This window comes from Echinops telfairi, unplaced genomic scaffold, assembly GCF_000313985.2.
Source record: "Echinops telfairi isolate 266 unplaced genomic scaffold, ASM31398v2 ScPeMD7_7469;HRSCAF=8507_0, whole genome shotgun sequence".
NCBI classification, from domain to species: domain Eukaryota; kingdom Metazoa; phylum Chordata; class Mammalia; order Afrosoricida; family Tenrecidae; genus Echinops; species Echinops telfairi.
The window spans coordinates 47786875-47806912 of NW_022111372.1; the positions used below are offsets into that span (position 1 = coordinate 47786875).

A 20038-nucleotide genomic window follows, 5' to 3' on the forward strand; every position below is an offset into this window, starting at 1 on the left:
GTTTGACTCTCCGGATGAAGTCTTTGGATGTGCATAACTGATGTAATGCCAGCATGTCCCCTTCATCTATTTTGTCTTCCACTGTGTGTACTTCTTTCTTATAGTTGGTGTCTCTGTATGCCCTGCAATAGGACCCTTAAGTTAGTTCCAGTCTTTTCACTGATGATGCTAAGAGCTTTGGGGTTTACATTTAGGTTTTTAATCCACCTTGAGTTCGTTTTTGTGCCTGGGGAGAGATATCGCTCTTGCTTCATTCTTCTACATATAAAAATCCAGTTTGTCCAACACCCTTTTTTTGAAGAGGCTGCCTTGTCCCATTGGATATTTCTAGGTCCTTTGTCAAAGATGACTTGCCTGTAGGCTGATGCACTTATGGCTGGGTTTTCTGTTCTGATCCATTGGTCTATATATCTTGTTGTACCAGGACCAGACTGTTGGGAATACTGTGGCTGTGCAGTAGGTTTTTAGGTCAGGTAGTGGGAAGTCTGCTCCCTGGTTCTTCTTTTTAAGAAGTTCTTTGCTTATTCTGGATTCTTTGCCTCTATCAGTTATTCTGATGAGAGTTTCTCCCATCATGAATAGAATGTTGCTAGACATGTGGACATTAAATATCCTTCTGGTGAAATAGGAACATGTGACTGATTAGACATTGAAAGAATGATGATTTTCTTTTTAATGCAATGGCAAGAAACTTGTCTAAATTATGCTTAAGTGATTATTGGATTGTAGGATTTGTAAGTTGGATATTTGGCTAAGTAGCTTTCTAAACAACATCTTAAAGGGACAGGTGGTTTCTTCTTACCACTTACAGTAGAATGTGGTGGGAAAGAAGGCTTTAAAATAAACTGGTGCAAAAACTTCAGGATTTGGAAAATATTGCGTAAAAACTAAGGGCATGTCACATGTCCCAGCACTCTCACTGAGGACCCGCTGATTCAATCTTTTGTTAAAGAAACCAAGGCTGTGATTGCTGGCTCTATTTACCACTGAAGCAGAAATCCCATCAATTTAGGCGGAAAGGGACAGACAGTAGGAAGTGAAGGAAATCTGCCTGTTTCCTGGAATTATACAGGCAGGAAATGGGCCCATGAGGAGATTTGTTTGTGAACATATGTTTTCCTCCAAGAAAAGAAAAAAGACCATCCCAGTAGTATTTCAGACATCAGCAAAATTGTAGGAGGGAACATAATGGACAGGGCTGCCTCCATTTTTAAGGGTGGAAAAACTCTGCTAAATTCGGAGTCCGATTCCACCAACTCATTTCCTGAGTGTGGGGCTGCTACTCAGGTGGCTCAAGAAGATGGGTCACTGCACAGAGCTGAGGAGGCAGAGCTGCTGTGTCCAAAAGACAGACTGGAGCCTACAGACTGGATGAGTGAGTGGGTTTGCCACTCAGCTGGGCTCGGAGAATGGCGCTATCCAAAGCTGAGGGCTTTGGGCCTGGTGGACCTGAAACAGGGACTGGTGCCGACAGCCAAAGGACTTCCACCAGAGCATGGAGAGCGCGCTCCACACTCGGTGTCTGGAGGGTGCGTGATTGTGTGGTTGATCCTGGAGAGCAGATTATTTTCAAGCCTTGATAACTAACAAAATATGTTCCGCTGGGTTTTGGATCTGCTTGCATCCATGAAACTTTCTTTCCCTCCAGTCTCGACTATTTGTAATGGAATTGTCTACTCAGTATTTGTTCCACTATTGTACTTTGGGAGTGGATAACTTGTATTCTAGCTATCACAGGGAGACTGATGAACAGGACTTTTGCCCCAGTGTGAAACACAGCTAGTCGTACTCCATCTAGATGATTCCGAAGAGATTTGGGACTTAGGGATGATGCTGGAATGGCATAAAACTTGTGAGATGGGCCAAATGTGTTTTGCATGTGGGAAGGACATGAATTTGGGGGCCAAAAGGTAGAACGTTAAAGATCAAATTTTATTCCACCAAAAATATATATTGTAAATCTTGCTAGAAAAAAATAATCTCCCTCTTGGAAAACAATGGCAGCTTGTGTATTGCATAGCAATAAACTTTCCTGATTAGCTGAGTGGGAAACTTTTCTGAGTGCCCAACTCAAAGATGATGCCTACTCGGCCATCTGAATGTGTGTCGCTCTTCACGTTCTGGCAATAATCCCATGTCACTGAACCAGGCTTCTGAAATGGCTTACTGGGTCTTTTCCAAGTCTTACGTTCCAGAACTTTGCCTTGTCATTTTCCCAATTTAGGTATCATTTTGCATTATCCAATTTAACAAGTTACACCTGTTCACTCCCTTCTTTGTTTGTGATTGAACTTGTGTGAAACCCTATAGCTGTCGTGTCCTTTCTTACTCAGAGTGACCTCATAGGACAGAGTAGAGCTGCCCCTTTGGCTTTGAGAAACTGTCTTTATTGGAGGAGAAAGCCTCATCTTTCTCCCATAGTAGCTGGTGGTTTCAAACCGCAGACCTTGTGGTTAGCAGCCCACGGAGTAACCCATTACATCACCAGGGCTACCCCCACACACCCCCTTATATGTGTGTATATATGCTTATATAGGTATTGTGTGTATATATAATACATATATTGTCAAGTGATAATATTTTTAAAAGTCCAATTTATTGAGGTATAACTTATAAAGAAAAATTCACAATTTTAAGGCATAAAATCCAATAAGGCTTGATAAATATCAACAATCATATAGCGATGCCAAATCAAGATTTAAAATATTTTCATCGGCCTCAAAAGTTTCCTTGTGTTCTTTTATAGTTATTTCCTTGTTTACATCCAGCCCGTAGAAACCACTGATGTGTTCCTCATTTTCACCCTTTCCCAAATGTACTACCAATGGAGCCAAACATTGATAATCTTTATATTTTCAATAATACTTTTGACATTATTCCATAGTGTTGCATATATCATATTTTAGTTATTTTGTTTGTCAAACACTCTTTTTTTTGGGTAAGAATGTATAATATTTTTACTCCTCGCTCAGAACTGATTCACCAGTGGATGAACATTCTTGGCCAAAATACAACCCTAAGTTCTGTTGAAAAGATGAATTTTGTTCTCCGTATATCCTTGACTAAAATCAGTTCAACTGGGCAGAAGGATCATCGGAAAGGTCTTTGAACTTGGCCTTAACAAATTGGCAGGGCTAGAAGGATCAAGAAAAGGGATATGGTTATTCATTCCAGATCCAGTCCCCTGAGCAGAGGAGGAAGGAAAGGAAAAGGAAAAGAAAGCTATGTTTTGGAGTGAGAATAACATCTCGCAAACGATTTCACAGGAGCAAACAAAGGAGATTTCTAAGTGGAAACTCCCAATAATTAAATATTGAAAACTGCCTCAAATGTAAAACTCAGCTGGTCAAAGCACATTGACAAAAGCAGGCAGCAATTTCAGTTCTACATAAAACAAAACAAAAAGCCACAAAAGAACCCCCGTCATTTGTAAAACCTGGACTGTTATAAACAGCCCCCTCCTCCTTCACAGACACATGCATTTTGCGGTGAGAACATAACCTCTCACCAAGACCATGGGCATGTGTCTCCCTGTCTTCTTTCCATAGATCCGTCACTCAACCCCTCCTCCGGGACGCAGTCTCCAGGTTACGGCAACCTTCACCTAAAGAAGTCAACACAGAGCGCTGGAGCTTTACTTTGGTTTTCTGTGTGTTGGCTGCAGTTAGATGGGCTCAGGCTGTGTGTGTGCTGTGGTGACCGAGACTTTCAGAGGTTATTTTGTCGCGTCCGACCACTTTCCGAGTATAAAATGTGGAGGATCACACAGGATCCAGAGCAAGACCAGAGGCAGGATTGGGGGACCATCAGGGAACAATGTCCGAACCCAAAGCGGCGGAAGCAAAGGTGCGGGGAGGACACACTAGGGGGCGCCAGCCGGAAGTACCCGTATGCGGAAGTAGCCGCAAGGGTCTCTGGTAAGTGTAGTCTTGGAAGTGGAGTAGTCCTAGAGCGTGCCTCTCACTGGTGCCCCACCTCCCTTCCCCACTCCCCAGGTTTTGTCAAAAAGAAAGGCATGAGCCCTGGTGTCCTAGTGTGTGTGTTTGTCAGGTGCCTCGACTCGCGGCTCAGAAGCCGCTCCCGCGGCGGCTCCTGGGAGTTGCAGGCCGTGAGAGCACGTCCGGCCATTCGATGGATTGTGGGGCTTGTAGTCCGGGTACCCCGCTAGTTCAGGTCAGCCGCCGGCGGCGGGACCCACCCACTGCCTGCACTTCGGCAGCGCTTTGTGAGTGAGGTCAGCGGCTTGGGAGCACGGGGGAGCGGCAGGGGCCGGGGGTCGCTGGGGAGGCTTAGGGTGCAGATCGCGAGTGGCCTTTCGCGGGAGGAGGAGAGGCTTCGTGTCCGCGCGTGGAGTGGATCACGGAAGTGCATTCGAGCTGGCAGTCTTAGGGTGAGGTGGGGCTGATCCGTGAGTTTTCGGCTGGAGGGCCGCGCCTGGGCCCGAAGTCCCTGGTTGCCAGATGGCTTGGCCCAGGCTGATCTGCACCCCGATTTTCGTTCTTGGAGGCGGGGCGGTAACGGGACCCCAGTTCTTTCTCCACGTGGTATGTGGGCCGTACGCCGGAAGTCCCCAAGTGTTTTGCTGGGTTACTACACGCAGGGCTTGGGACAAACCTCTCGGATGGTGCGTGGGAGCCCTGGCCCAGTCCATAAATCCTGAATTTTTACAGGGTAGAAGGGAGTCCAGGCTTGGGCAGGCAGCTCACACACGATCGTGGATATCGAGGTGCTTGCCAGAGTTTGGGCTGGGCCAAATTGTGGGAAAGAGGTGCTGCTCTGGCCAAGCATCTTGGGGGTTTTGGCGGGTTAGACAGAGGTTTATGGTGGAGGAAACGGCTAAACATGCACAGATGGTAGGATAAGGGGGCGTGTCTTGGGCCTTCCGGTTTTGGGTAGTCTAGGCAGTTCTTGTCTCCAGCTCTGCTGACCCAGTTTTTCATAATGAACAGGAGTCATGACTTGGTGCAAATATTTTGGGTTTGGGTAGGAACCGGGGTAGCTAGTTTGGTTTGCCTGATTCTCCTTTGGGCTGTGGACTTTAGCAGGCTGCCCTCAGGGTCAGGGCCCTGTGGAGGGGAGGGAATAGACTGGGGGCCACTGAGGGCATGCTTTTGCCAAAGTGCCTGGCTAGCTGACACCTGAGGAACTGATTCAGACATCTCTGGTGGTGGTCAGGCCTTGAGGCTTTTACTTTTAAGGTTATGTTATGAGGGGAAAGAAATAAAACATACCCAGAAGTTGAGTGCATAGTCAAAAGTGCTCTCATGACGCATCTCTCAGACCCCACATGTAATCAGCTTGTTGCCCATCCTTCTGTTTCATCCAATCCCCTGAACTCACTTGAGGACAGTCTTTGATATCATACCCTTAAGAGCCAGGCTGACTGGTTAAGTTCATGGCCTTCCCTGGTCAGAGTTTAGGTCCAGGATATGCCACTAGCTGTGCTACCTGAAGCAAGCCACTTTTACCTTTCTGTGCTTTAGTTTCTTAATCTAGTTGGGTTTTTTTTAAAGCAAAACAAACCAGTTGCTGACAAATTGATTCTGACCAATGACAACCTTACATGTTTCGGAATAGAAATGCACTTCATAGGGGTTTCAAGGCTGTGATAGTTTGGAAGTAATTTGCCAGGCCCCTCTTCTGTGGTGCCTCTGGGTGGATTTGAACTGTTAATCTTTAAGCTAGTAGCTGTATGTGTGTGCCTTGCACATGTAGACGTGCTGTAACTACAACTTCTAGGTGGCTACAAGACTGCTAGGAGTGAGACACATCTGCTGGTGTGTATAGGTATGTATGGCATGTAGGTATCTATGACTGAGCTGGACACATGAGACACTTACACACTTTTGACAAAGTGAAAGCCATTATTATTTATAGAAAGCAAGCAGTAATCACTAACAACAAATTCTCAAAGGGGACATTCTTCCCTTTCTCCAGATTATTCATATCTGTTTTATGTTGCTAGGCAGGTACAGTCTGGTATAAATCAGATGCTGTATCTGGCTACCACCAGGGCCATGCATAACTCGCTCTGTGACCCCAGCTGCAGCCGGAAGACCCCTGCACAGGCTCTCCTGAGCCTCTACCTTGGGGCCCTTCTAAGACCCTGCTACATGTTTCTGCTACTGGTTTGGGTCTGTTGTGATCTCTTGCTGCCTTGATACCTGGATCTCCACTGTCCAGGGATTGGGATGGGGAGGCATGTAATCCCTCCTCCGGGCACACCACATGCCTTTCTTGCCATAAGCAAGTGGCATAGCTCTTAACTACAGTGTCAAGCCTTCTTCCTGGAGGCATCCAGCTCTGTCCTGCCCTAGGAAGACTCTTGGACAGCATCCTTCAAGGCAACCCCCTGCACAGGCACAGTCAGGCTTTTGCCCTGCACAGGAATGTGGTCCACCTACCTCTTTTAACTCTGCTGGATGCTTCCTGCCCAGGGGTACTCAGTTCTTGCTCTGTGGGCTAGCAAATCCATGCCTACTAACTCTCACCATCTTGTGCTGTCTTCAGTGCCCCAACCCATTCTTCCAGGTCTAGGAGGTTCTCAGCACAGGGACTCTGGGTCTTTGGCCCAAAGGATCTGTTCCACTACAGACTCTTTTTGGAGGTAGTGAGATTTCCCACTTTAGCCACCCCATTTCCACTGCTGTGGGATTGACCCTTACAAAAGTCAGCCCCTTGTCAATTTCAAGGTATGGCCCTTCCACCAAGATCACAAACAGACCAGTCCCCTCATAGGACAGAAAGTCACTCAATTTGTACCACAAATGGACCGCTCCCTTGCATTACTGTAGCTCAGATAGTCATTTTGGGGCAGTTACAAGACCATGGCTAGAAATCTATATACAAGTGATTTCATGACACTTAACTGCATCATTCAATGGAGTTAGTTTCCATCTTTCATAAAGAGGATTGAAGACATGACTTATTTCAAAGGGCTGTTGTGAGGCTTGAGTGAGGCAAAATTTGTATAACGACTAAGTAGTCTTTGGCATATTTGAAATGCTTAGTGAGTAGTTAATCTGATGATCAGTAAGAAACGGTGAAGTCTTGCAGGGACAAAGAGAGTAGATTTCATACTTTAAAGCAAATCAAGGAGTCCTGGTGGAGCAGCAAGTTAAGCACTTGGTTGCTCCTCTCTGGAGGAGAAAGATTTACAGTCTAGGAAACCCTAAGGAACAGGCCTACTCTGTCCTGCAGAGTTTCTGTGACTCAGAATCAACTCAACAGTTCTTTTTATAGCACACCAGAAAAAGTGTTCTCATGCCTTACTCCAACTCTGTCTCCTAGAAGCTGTGAAAGAGTCTTTTTTCTATTGTAAACTTTTTTGGTAAACCTTTGTTTTGTGGTTGTCAAGAAAGGGAGGCCCCTCTTTGCCGCCGAGTGGTAACTTGGAGATTTCCAGTATGGCGTCTGGAGGCCCGGAAACATTCTTGGGGTTCACACCACCTTTTTCTTTCCCAGGACAGCCTTCTCTAGTGCTTGCTCTCTTGGAACGGACTGCCTTTTGAGGGAGAGGAACCTCATAGCATATTTTCAGGTATGTACCACCTAACTTTTGTGGTCTTCTGCTCCAATTGGCAGGTGAACTGCCTGTCTTCTTCCTTGACTTCGTTTGTCCTGTAACATCCCCTCGGTAACTGATTTCCCAGGAAACAAGCTGCTTCCAGGGGTGAGGCTTCTTTGGAAATGATCCTCCAAGTCTGCAGTTCAAATTGACTTCATCTGTGGAAAGAGATGAGGGAGAACCTGACTATCAGCTGTTAAAACCAGCCCAGAGGCTGACACATGGAATAGACCATCAATTGCTCAGACAAGTAAGTTCAAGTTGAAGCTAATGAAAATTAAAACAAGTCCATGAGAGCCAAAATGCAACCTTGGATATATCCTACCTAAATTTCAAGAACATTTCAAGAACAAAGTTGACACATTTAACACTAATGACAGAGGACCTGATGAGTTGTGGGATGATATAAAAAAATCATACATGAAGAAAGCAAAAGGTCATTAATAAGATAGAGAAAGGAAAGATCAGCATGGTTAGGAGATGAGACTCTGAAACTTGCTCTTAATCATAGAGTAGTTAAGGCAAATGGAATAAATGATGAAGTCAAAAAGCTGAATAGAAAATTTCAAAGAGCAGCTTGAGAAGACAGACTAAAAGACTGTAATGAAATTAAAAAGCAAAAAAGGAAAAACACATCATGTCTTAAACCGAAAACTCAAGAAAAAATTTAAGCTTCAAGTTGCATGATTGAACGATTCTATGGGCAACATGTTGAACAATGCAGAAAGTGCCAAAAAAGATGGAAAGAGTACACAGAGTCACTGTACCAAAAGGAACTAGTTGACATTGAACCGTTTCAAGAAGTAGCATATAAGCAAGAACCATTGGTACTTAGGAAAGAAATTCAAGCTGCATTGAAAGCATTAGTCAAAAACAAACCTCCAGGAAATGATGGAACTGAAATGTTTTAACAAGCAGATGAGGCACTGGAAGCTCTTGCTGCTCTATGCCAAGATTTTTGGAAGACAGCTACTTGGCCAACTGACTGGAAGAGATCCATATTTGTACCCATTCCAAAGAAAGGCGACCCAACACAATGTAGATATTATTGAACTATATCATTAATAATACATGTAAGTAAAATGTTGCTAAAGAAAACCCAACACTGGTTGCACTAATACACTGACAGGGAGCTCCCGAAGCTTCAAGCCAGATCTGAAGAGGACATGAAACAAGCGATATCATTCCTGAGGTCAGATGGATCTTGGCTGAAAACAGCAAATCCCAGTAAGATGTTCATTTGTGTTTCATTGACTATGCCAAGGCATTTGACAGTGTGAATCATAACAAAGTATGGATAACATCGAGAAGAATGGGAATTACAGAACCTGTACATGGGTCAAGGAGCAGTTGTGCGAACAGAACAAGGTAATACTGCCTGGTTTAAAATCAGGAAAGGTGTGCCCCAAGGTTGTATCTGCTCACCATAATTATTCAATGTGTATGCTGAGCAATTACTCAGAGAAGCTGGATTATACGAAGAAGAATGCGGCATCAGGATCAGAGGAAGGCTTATTAATCTGCGATATTAACAACCTATGACACAATCTTGCTTGCTGTTGAGAAGGACATGAAGCACTTATTGATGAAGATCAGGGATTGCAGCCTTCCATATGGATTACAACTCAATGTAAAGAAAACCAAACTCTTCACAGCTGGACCAGTAGTTAACAGAATGATAAATGGAGAAAAGATTGACGTTCTCAAGGACTGATCCACTTGGATCCACCATTAATGCTTATGGAGCAACAGTGAAGAAATCAAATGACCCATTGCATTGGGATCTGCTGCTCAAAGTGCTGAAAAGCAAGGATGTTACCTCGAGGACTAAGGTGCGCTCACCCAAGCCGTGGTCTTTTCAGGTGCCTCATATGCATGTGAAAGTTGGACATTGCATTCTGAAGGCTGAAGAAGAATCAATGTATTTGAGTTATGGTGCTGGCAAAGAATATTTAAAGTACCACATATTGCCAAAAGAACAAATCATTCCGTCTTCAAAGAAGTACAGCTAGAACGCTTCTTAGAGGAAAGGATGGGCACTTAGTCTCATGTACTTTGGACATGTTATCAGGACAGACCAGTCCCTTAAGAAACACATCATGCTTAATAAAGTAGAGGGCCAGAGAAAATGAGGCAGACCCTCAGCAAGGTGGATTGACACTGGCTGCAAAGATGGGCTCAAACAGAAGAACAGTCGTGAGGACGGCCCCCGGCCAGGCAGTGTTTCTTTCTGTTGTGCACATGGTCTCGCTCTGAGCTGGAATTGACTGGACAGCATCTAACAATATCGACAATCTCAAGTGTTCTTAGTTTTCGTATTTCCTGCTTTCTCGGTAGCCTTTAATGCCATTGGCCTGGCTCTCTCGCTATCTTCAATGACACACTTTTCCCTTGGTCTCGGGGATCCCTTGCTCTCTTCATAACGTACAGGGTGTTTCTTCGTTTCCTGCCCCTTTTCCCTACACTTTCTCCCCGTGAAGACCCAGTCCTACACTGCCCTCTGCTGAGCCTTTCTGTTCTCGGGGCTTACTGCTATCAAGATGACATCAGCCTAGACCTTGGTTTTGAACTGCAGATTTATAATCTCTAGCAGCATACTCAACAGTTCTCTTTAGGTGTTGAAAAGATGACTCATTCGTTCAAGTCCAGAACCGGTCTTCTGACCTTATCCCCAGTGTGCACTACTCTCAGCATCCCCCAACTCAGTTTACGGCCAGTCCATCCTTCCAATTGCTTAGGATCAAGTCTTGGCTTCATTTGGGCTCTTTTCTTGCCCTTCACATCGCACATTCAATGAGAACATCCAGAATTTGACCACCTTTGATCGCTTCCACTATTTCCAACTTGGTTGAAGCCACCATCATATTTCATCTGAATAATAGTTCCAGAGGATTAAAAGATTGAACCTTTAGTAGTCCGGTACAAACTCTTTTTGCCACCCATGGGCCTCATTTCTTCATTAGTATATTTAAAATCTGATGAATTCACCTAGTGGTGGGCAGATGAGAGCTCCACGCCCTGGCCAGAACCTGTCCTCGTTCTCTGAGCCTTTCCTCCAGGGTCCGAGTGAATCATTGCTGCTTGGGTGTTCTTCGCAACTTTCCTACTCCCTCCTATGGGCTGGAGTCGAGGCTTGCTTTTGGTGATTAGGAGAGCATTTCTACTCAAGACTTACCTCTTACTTTCCTTTTATGTTCCCAGATCTGCCTTTGTTACGTTCCTCTTCTCCAGGGAGTGCATCCACAAGATAAGGAAATGGCCACAGGACCTCTGGGAGCCAGGGATGAGGTGAGTATTCCAGGAAATTCCATCCCAGGGCTTGCCCTAGAGGCCGGCTTGATGGTAATCCGATGTCTTAAAGGAGTAACTTGTCTTACTCTCTCAGCAGCTCTCTCTAGTGTACCCACTCACAAGTAATTAACTATGACCAATACAGTTTAAAGAGGGGAGATGTTCATCTTAATTGCCCAGTAATGATTTAGTTAAGTTCAGACATTATAACAGAGACCACTGGTCTTCAGAAAAGACTTCTAGTGATTGAGTGGTTCCTAAAGGAGTCCCCATGTTGGGAGTTGGGGAGAAGGGAGAATACCAGTGAAGAGAATGAGATGGGTAGGCTGAACCAGTGGGTGAATTACCCTGGCCACATGTTAACGTTTGTAGCAGCCAAAGGTCTTGTGTAAGGTTGAATATTTATTAAAGGGGAAAATGCTCATCCGCTTTCTACCTCTGATACCCAGGACTGAGGTGGCGTGATACGTGTTTTACTATTTGTGTGAATTTTCAGCATTTAGTTTCCCAATATTTGATGATTTTCCAAAAAGAAATATTTTTTACTATCTATTTTTAATTTCATTTCATTGTTGTTATTGAACATACTTTGTATATTTCCAATCCTTGTAAAAAAAATTTGGCCCCGAATAGGAGAGTCTGTCTTGTTACATGGTCCTTATGTTCTTGAAAAACTCACTGTCACTGAATAGATTCCAGCTTCCAACTTACCCTCAGCGTAGAGTAGAAGTGCCCCCTGGGATCTCTGTGACGTACATCCTGTATGGCAGCGGCTCTCCACCTTCCCAATGCCACCGTGGCAGTTCCTCATGTGGTGGGGACCTCCAACCATAACATTGTTGTCATTTTACTTCATCACTGTCATTTTGCTACTGTTTGGAATCGTCACGTAAATAGCTGATATGCAGGATGTATTTTCATTGTTACAAACTGAACAGAAGTAAAGCACAAAAACAAGGTATTGTGAAATATTTATTTCTAATTACAAATAAATGAACTTTTGTCTTGAAGCATGGGATAGCATGGGCAACAGTCTTCACACTGGATACTATGTGGGCGTATCTGCATATGGGCAGGAACAGGGGAGACTAGTAGCTCAACTAAATTGACCACTGTAAACACAATTTAAGGAAGCAAAAGATTGCAGACTAGCCTGGAACTTCAAAGAGAGATCCAGGAAATAAGACAGCCTAAACAAACCTTTTAAAGCTTCCATATGTCCCCAGAAGAGACCAGAGAATTTCCAAAACATGTGCACTTTTTTGGGTGAATATGAGCCAGTGTTATATGTGCAGGAGATGATGAGAAGGCAAAAAGTGAAGGCCACAGCGGATTTAAAATACATGAACTTGGAATGTGCTTTCCACAACGAGCAGGCCCACTGCCAGAGGCTGACAGCCCTCCTGGCTCCTGGTGCCTTAGCACCACCTCGGACCAGTTACTGGATGACCTTTCCAAGTGATGCGGTCAGTGGCTATCATAGGGATGTCAGGCTTAAAATAAAAGTTAAATTGAAAATTGTATTTATTTTAAAATAAAAAATGTCAAGTTCACCAGAGATATTAGCAGCTGACTACCACAGGGGAAACACATACATATGATAGATAAACTTCAAACAAGTCATTAAACAAAGAAACAGAAGCAGCAACAGGAGCAACCACTGTCAAGGTGAGGGTGGTGGTGGGGACTCCAAAATCACCACAATTTATTATCTAAAAAGTCCAGGGCTCAACAGAATACGGTGAAGCATGCCAAAAAGGAAACCGTGACCTATAGTCAGGAAAAAACCCTCAAAAATCACAGCTCTCAAGTAATTCCAACCCACAGCAACCCTACAGGGCGGGACAGAAGTGCTCCTGTGAGTTTCTGCGGCTGTAAATCTTCATGGGAACAGAAAGCATCGTCCTTCCCCCTTAGAGCAACCGGTGGTTTTGAATGAATATAAATTCTCCTGGGGACCCAGATGTTGGACTTAGCAGAAAGACTTCGAAAGCACTATGTCTAAATATGTTCAAAGAAGCTATATGTAAAGAATTAAATAAAAGTATCACTGGCCTCAAACACACAGATACAACTAACTGGGCAAGACAATAAGACTGAGATCTAACTTAACAAAAACAACATGCAAAGCGAGGCAATAAGAGAACTATAATTTTCAAAGAAAACAGGGAAAGTGACTGCAAGTGAACCACTGGCCTTTGGTTAACAAAGCTACCAAAAAGCCAAGCAAAAGGTCACTTTAAAAATGAAGGGACTCCATGAGTTCTGTACTCATGAGCCACAATTGAGGACTGTAAGACAAGATGAGATTCATACCACAGGACACAACTGCAGTAAACTCAACAAGTAGCTCATTGTGAGCAGGCCTGGCAATTTATTTCCATAAAGTTTACAGCCAAGGGTAGTCTTACTCTGCACTTTGGGGTCACTTAGGAGTTGGAATTAATGCAACAGCACCTCACCACAGTAGCACCTTCTATCAAAGAATAGCTCAATGGTGGGTAAAGTAGGGAACACATAGCTAATAAAGCCCATAAAATTAAATCATAAAAAATATTCAATCCAAAAGAAGGCAAAGAGGGAAAGAAAGATCAAATGGGGCTAATTAAAAAAAACAACCCAGCAAGATTACAGACCTAACCACAACAATCACACTCCTCACTGGCATTGAGTCAGTGCTGACTCCCAGCCACCCCCTGTGGGTTCCCAAGACTCACTGTGTACGGGAGTAGAAAGCGCAATCTTTCTCCCTAGGAGGTGTTGGTAGTTTCTTATGACGGATCGTGTGGGTCACAGCCCAACTGTATCTAACTAGGGACCGCTGGACACCACCCAGGTTCCTTAACAATAACAACAATCTAATTAAATGTTCCCCAATTTATGTGGCTTTCTTCCCCACAATCCAGGATAAAATGAAGATAGCTGCTTTTGCAACCCTGCTTTGTTCCATTGCCCTCTAGAGGGCAGTGTTGTCCACTTTGGGATGGGAGCAGAGGGGAAGAAGAGTCAAAGCAAGTAATTCACTGAACTACACAGAGGAATATTTGTGATTATTTTGATCATGCACAACACTAACTTTCAACTCCAATTAAGTGATGTTATCCTGTCAAAATCAGTTCATTCTTATTAGTAGACCTGTGTTCCAAAAAACATTGTCCTCAAAAATTTTTAATTTCACCAGTAAAAAATTGTGAACATGTATCTCCTCATTTGTTATGCAAATATGTATACTTGATTTTGCTTGTAGGCCTCACAAGTGTAAAATATTTACTATCTGGCTCTTCACAAAAAAAGTTTGCTCACTTTTGCTTTAGATTACTAACATTAGGTTTTCCCTTTTTAGAGACCTAATACCATGAATTATATGAATTGATTTTGCATACTAAATAAACTGTAATTTTGGTCATAATATAGTATTTTTTATGTTGTTGGATCTGCCCAGAATTTAAAAAGCATCTAAACTCCCATATTCATGAGGGATATTAGGGATATTTTATTAGGATATTAGGGATATTATAGTTTCATTGTAATATTGTCTCCTTTGGGGTGACAGCTGAATAACGTTCTCACACCATGTGTTTGGAAATACTGAATGTTAACTTCTCTAAGGTTGTTGTCCGGTGCCGTTGGGATGGTTCCAACTCAGCAGCCCACTGTACAGCGGAGCAAACCCGGCCTGCGCTGTGCACCCTCACCACGCGTGTTTGGGAGCCCGCTGTTGCAACCTCTGCGTTGTTCTATAGCTTGAGGGTTCTGTTCCACTCACCCATGACTTTACCAAGTATGATGTCTCTATCCAGGGACCAGCCCCTCCGGATCACAAACCCAAAGCACATGAGACAACACTCTGACTACTTCCTCCAAGATAGCTTTGCTCATCCTCCCGGCAGTCTGTGTATACTTACTAGTCTTGTCTAACACTTTAATTGGGAGCCATCAACAATTCTTCCTTGGTCTTCCTTACTCAGCGTCTACTTTTTGTATGCAAATCAGGCGATTGAAAATATTGTTTGTGTCAGGCTCACCTGTCTTCAGTGATGTCTTTCCTTCTTGACACTTTAAAGGGATCTTTTTCCGATTTGTCCAGTGTAATACGGTGTTTGGCTTCTTGACTTCTGCTCCCATGAGCATGGGTTGTGCATCTAAGTCAATGAAGTCTTTTCGATAGACAGAGTGAAATCTGTGAGAACCAGAACTTGATGGTTCTGATCTGTAAGAATCATCTGGGCCTGTAAGTTTTCCACCTTTGAAAGGATACAGTCTTTTTTGTGTGTTAATCACTGGCAGTGGAAGATAGTTTAGTTTTCCCTCTTTGACAGGTTTCTGTTTTCTCCAGGTTCCAGTGTTTGCACATATCACTCCACACGGCTATTCCTTCTTGGGTGAACTTTGGTAGTGTTTGTTTATCATGGAATTTGCTCATTTTATCTAAAGCTTGGATTTTTTGGGTATACATTAGTGTAATAGACTCTTTTCAGGGGCACTGGTGGTTCTCACTATTTTCTGTAAGAGAAGCTCAGATAGATTGCTGGCAGTGCACCTTACGAGCAGCCACCGCCTGACCGTCTGTCAGTGAAGGCTTGCAGGTTAGTGTGATGCTGATCAGGCTGCAGCAAAGCTATCAGACCAAGGCGGAGCAGGAGGAAAATCCTTGTGGCCACTTAGCACTGCGATCTACTTCTGAAAATCAGTCCATGAAAACCCGTGCATCTTAATATGCGTGGGCTAAGTAGGCAGCTTTTTGTTCTGTTGTGCATGGTGTCTCTGAGTTGGAGGCCAACAATATGTCAACAACAATCTTGTTCTTTGAAGGTGTTTAAGAGATATAATAATATACCCTAACATATATATTTTGATAATATTTTGTTTGCTCTCCTGTTTTTTAACCTGACCACTCTAGTCAGGATTGTATCAAACACATTATTCTTTTCACAGATAAGGTTTTTATTTTATTAATTTCAGTATTTAATTTTTTTCTATTTCATTGATTTAAAAAAAAATCTGATTTTTAATAATTTTTCTTTTCTGCTTACTATTTCAGTTTCTTGAAATTGACATGTAGATTATTGAATTAGGAATTAACTTATTTTCTACTTGTTGCTGCTCTAAATTACACCCTACAGATTTTGTTATGTTGTGCTTCATTCTATTAGCTTTAAGATATTTTCTTACGTTTAAAATGTTTTTTCCTTTGACATGGGGGCTATTTAGAAATCTATTGTTCATTTTGAATATTTAAGGACTTTTCAGATATCTGTTACAGATTTTTCATTTATTGTTTATATGAGAACCTCCTTTGTATGACTTTCCACCTTTTAGATTTATTGAGACTCATTTCATGTCCCCAGACATTACTTATCATGCTGGATGTTGTTTATACACTTAAAAAGAATATTTATTGTGCTCCTGTCTGGTTTTTAATACTCAATTAATGTCAGCTAGATCAAGTGATTTGTTACTGTTGTTTCACTCTTCCATATCTTACTGATTTTTTCCTACTTATTGACAGTTGAGTCTTGAAATTTGAAATTGAAGTTGTGGATTTGTCTATTTCTCCTTCAAGTTCTGCCACTTTGGTGCATGCATTTTTATTTGTATTAGCTGTTCGATGCATGCCCATGGAGCATTGTGATGGCTTCATGAAGACTGGGCTATGTATCATTATAAAGTATTTCTCTTTATTGTTAATCCTTGACCAAATGCTACTTTGCCTCTTATTACTATATCTGTTTCAGCTCCCAACACTATTCCCCCTTTTCTCCAAAGGTAATTTACAACAATCCTGGCTTTTATGTTACTTGTTTCTTTGCTACCCTTTATAGTTTTATCACCAAAGCAAGAATTTCCAAACCATAGAATCATTTTCTTCTTCTTCTTCTTTTTTCCCTTTACTTGTTATATATGGACCCATGCTTTCCACAGTCTTCTAGACGATATTGTGTTTGTGAGAGTCATCCGTGCGGTATGTATCTGCAGCTCATTTGTCTTCATTGCTGTGTGGTATTCCATTGTACAAATACACTATTTTACTTTCTGTTGTAGTTAGTTCGGCTGTTTCCCACTTTGCCCTAACATGAATAATTCTGCTGTTAAAGTCTTGGATATGACTTTTGGTAGACAAATATTTCTATTTTTATAGGATATATTTTTAGTACTGGAATTACTGTTTTATGGGTATACATATCTTCAATACATATATGAGGGGGTACCCCCCCAAAACTGGATTTTTCCCAAAAAACTGTGTATTTAAATTTTTTTTACAAAACAACCTTATCACCCTCAGAGTACTCTCTATTACACGTAATACATTTGTCAAATCTGTGATTCCATTTTTGGAAACATTTTGAAACTCATCTGTTTGGATGGCTGACAACACCTCCCTTGTTTTTTCTTCACCTCTTCTCTGTCGTCAAATCGCTGTCCTTTCATGTCCCTCTTCATTTCAGGAAACAAAATGAAGTCACATGGAGTCAGGTCAGGTGAGTCAGGTGCGTGGGGCAAGAGAGGCATGCAGTTTTTTGCCAAAAACTGGTGTACTGAGATGGCTGTGTGAACAGGTGCATTGTCATGGTGGCAGAACCAGTCCCCTGTCTGCCATAAATCAGTCCTTTTTTGTCACACAGTTATGCAATCTTTTCGTAACCTCTCAATAGAAAGCTTGATTAACAGTCTGACCTGGTGGAGTGAACTCCAAATGCACTATCCCACTCACATCCCATCCGTTTTTTTGGGGGTACCCCTTTGTACATATGTAGACCTTGAACAGTTTTCTAGAGTGGTCCTATGAGTTTACATTCCCACCAGCGGATTTCTTTTACTCTGTATCTTCAACAATATTTGGTATTGTCAGCATGGAAAATTTTAGCCCTTTTGGCGAGCAGGTAGTGATTTCTCATTGTGGATTTAAATAGCATTTTCCTAATAATTAACTAACTGGAAATCTTTGGTGACATTCCTGTTATGTCTCTTGCCTGTTTTCCTATTAGGGTTTTTTTTTTTTCCAGGTTGCTTGTTTATTGTTTATCAAGTGAGTGGATGAGTTCTTTATGTATTTTGTGTTTGAGTCCTTTGCGAGTTGAAAGTAAAGCAGGGAGTCGGTAATAAAAATTATGTGTGGTGGTGGTGGGGATTTTAGATAGAATGGCCAAGGGGTCATCTGTCCTGAGAACTTAACCATGTGTGGCAGGCAATAGTCTAATTTACTTCGTTTACCCTCCCTCTATCTGTGTGAGGTGACTGCTGTTATTAGTCCCTGGGCACTGAGAGGTTAAACAACGTGTCCAAGTCTCATTGATTGGCACTGTGCTTTGAGTCCATGTTCTTCATCATTCCTAGCTTCTGGCTTCACCTGTAGGGGACAGATTTGGACCTGTGTGGAAGCCGCGGGATTTGTGGTGGTTTAGTCTTTGCCATTCCCAAGAGATGTGAACTCTTGGGCGTGTCACTTAACCTACATAGATAGGGCTTGGATCTATTAACTATAACATCAGTTTGTAGACTAAGTGTTCTTTGAAAGTTTTCAAACTTGAGAAGCCTTATTTACTGTTCTATATTTTTTTGACACTGGACTGTTCTCCCTGAAGTTCTCCCCGGTTGCAGCCTTTGCTTGTAACCCCCATACCAGCAGCCGAAGGTATGGCTACAGTCAATGCACACATGTTACTGGCTAGATAAGTAGGAGGTCCATGACCTACCACACTTGGCATTACAGTCATCATCAAAGCAGGGCCTAGAAACCTTAACTTCTCCCTGAACAACCTGTTGGCATTCTCTCCCAGGCCAGGGGCAGGAGGGGTCCTGGATGAGCAGAGCTGTGTTTTGTGTTATAGGCATTTGTGGCATTCGGGGATGTGGCTGTGGATTTCACCCAATGTGAGTGGCAGCTGTTGAGCCCTGCCCAGAGAAGCCTGTACAAGGATGTGATGCTGGAAAACTATATCAACCTGACCTCACTAGGTAAGATGGGCTTCTCCTAAGACATAAAATATGTCTGCTGGATACGCTAGGCTGTTTGTGGATCACCTGCTTGGTAAGCTGGCTTTGGGCTTAGGATATGAAGTATGTGGGCTGAAACTAATGTGGATATTTTGTTTTGTGCCTGATATTCTGGGTTTCCTGGTCCATTTCTCAAGGCTGAATCTTTCTTTTTTGTCATGCGGATACACATGTTAGTTTCTAGATTATAATCATTCTCCCTTTCTCAGTCCTTCCCCTGCCAAGAGCTCAGTTTTCAGAAGACCTTGCAGTTATCATTTGGCTTCCCTACATGACTGAGTTGCTAAGAGACAATTTTCTTTTCTCATGAATAGGAATTCCTTTTTCTAAACCAAAGCTCATCACTCATCTGGAGCAGGGGGTGGAACCCTGGCGAGAGGACAGACTATGTCTACCAGCCCTTTGTCCAGGTGAGTGGGAAACATACAGCAAATGGGACACATGGCAGCTCAGCAGGTTGGGAGAAGGTTAGTGTTGATGTGTGCCGGCATGAAAGCTCTTCTTCAGGCTTTTTGGCTATTGCTTAGGCTGCCTGGCACTGCCTCCAATCTGGATCATTATCTTCAGCCAACAGGGGGCGCTCTGAGCATCCCTTGACCCCTTTCAGTTGTCTTGCCTTCCTACTGTGTTTGACTGCTCCTCATTCGTGGGCTTTGTTTGTCAGCTTCATCTTCAGAACAGCACCTACCTGACCTTATGTCTGCTCCCAACCCCTGGTACTTTCATTCCTTTTATTCTTAACCTTGTAAATCCGTATTTCTACCTCTTCATTTCCCTTGCTGGGCAAACAGGTTGAAAAAGTATATAAAAGGATGCAACACTGATGCACACCTTTCCTGTTTTAAAACCATGAAGTAGCTCCCTTTCTGTTAAGAAAAATGATGCTTGAGATACTGCTTGGAAAAATCAGCTGTAGGGAAAGTCACTTAGAAGACACTTTCATTATTCTAGGTGAGAGATAATATGGGTTGGACCACTGGTTGGACGTTGAGGTTGTAAGAAGTGGTCTAATAGAGGGTGGGTCCTTCTATTAAGAAGGCCTTTTGGCTTGAAGGTCAACAAGCAGCCATCTAGCTCAGAAGCAACAGAGCCCACATGGAAGAAGCACACCAGCCTGTATGAACATGAGGTGTCGATGGGATCAGGTATCAGGCATCAAAGAACAAAAAATCATATCATTGTGAA

The 20038-nt window shown here is 42.9% G+C and overlaps 1 protein-coding gene across 2 annotated transcripts in view; it reads left to right on the top strand.

The window, feature by feature from the left end:
- The first annotated feature begins 4203 nt into the window (after positions 1 to 4203).
- Positions 4204 to 20038, top strand: part of LOC101647674 (zinc finger protein 875) — a 20320-nt gene continuing 4485 nt past the window's right edge. Inside the window, exons 1-5 of one of the 2 annotated variants that reach the window (XM_045284629.1) lie at positions 4204 to 4234; positions 7465 to 7540; positions 10769 to 10855; positions 18688 to 18814; positions 19168 to 19263. In XM_045284629.1, the coding sequence (XP_045140564.1) occupies positions 10823 to 10855; positions 18688 to 18814; positions 19168 to 19263 (256 nt within the window). In that variant the 5' untranslated portion in view covers positions 4204 to 4234; positions 7465 to 7540; positions 10769 to 10822. Of the gene's footprint in view, positions 4235 to 5775; positions 5788 to 7464; positions 7541 to 10768; positions 10856 to 18687; positions 18815 to 19167; positions 19264 to 20038 lie in introns of those variants that run through there. The other variant, XM_045284630.1, reaches the window with a different exon arrangement.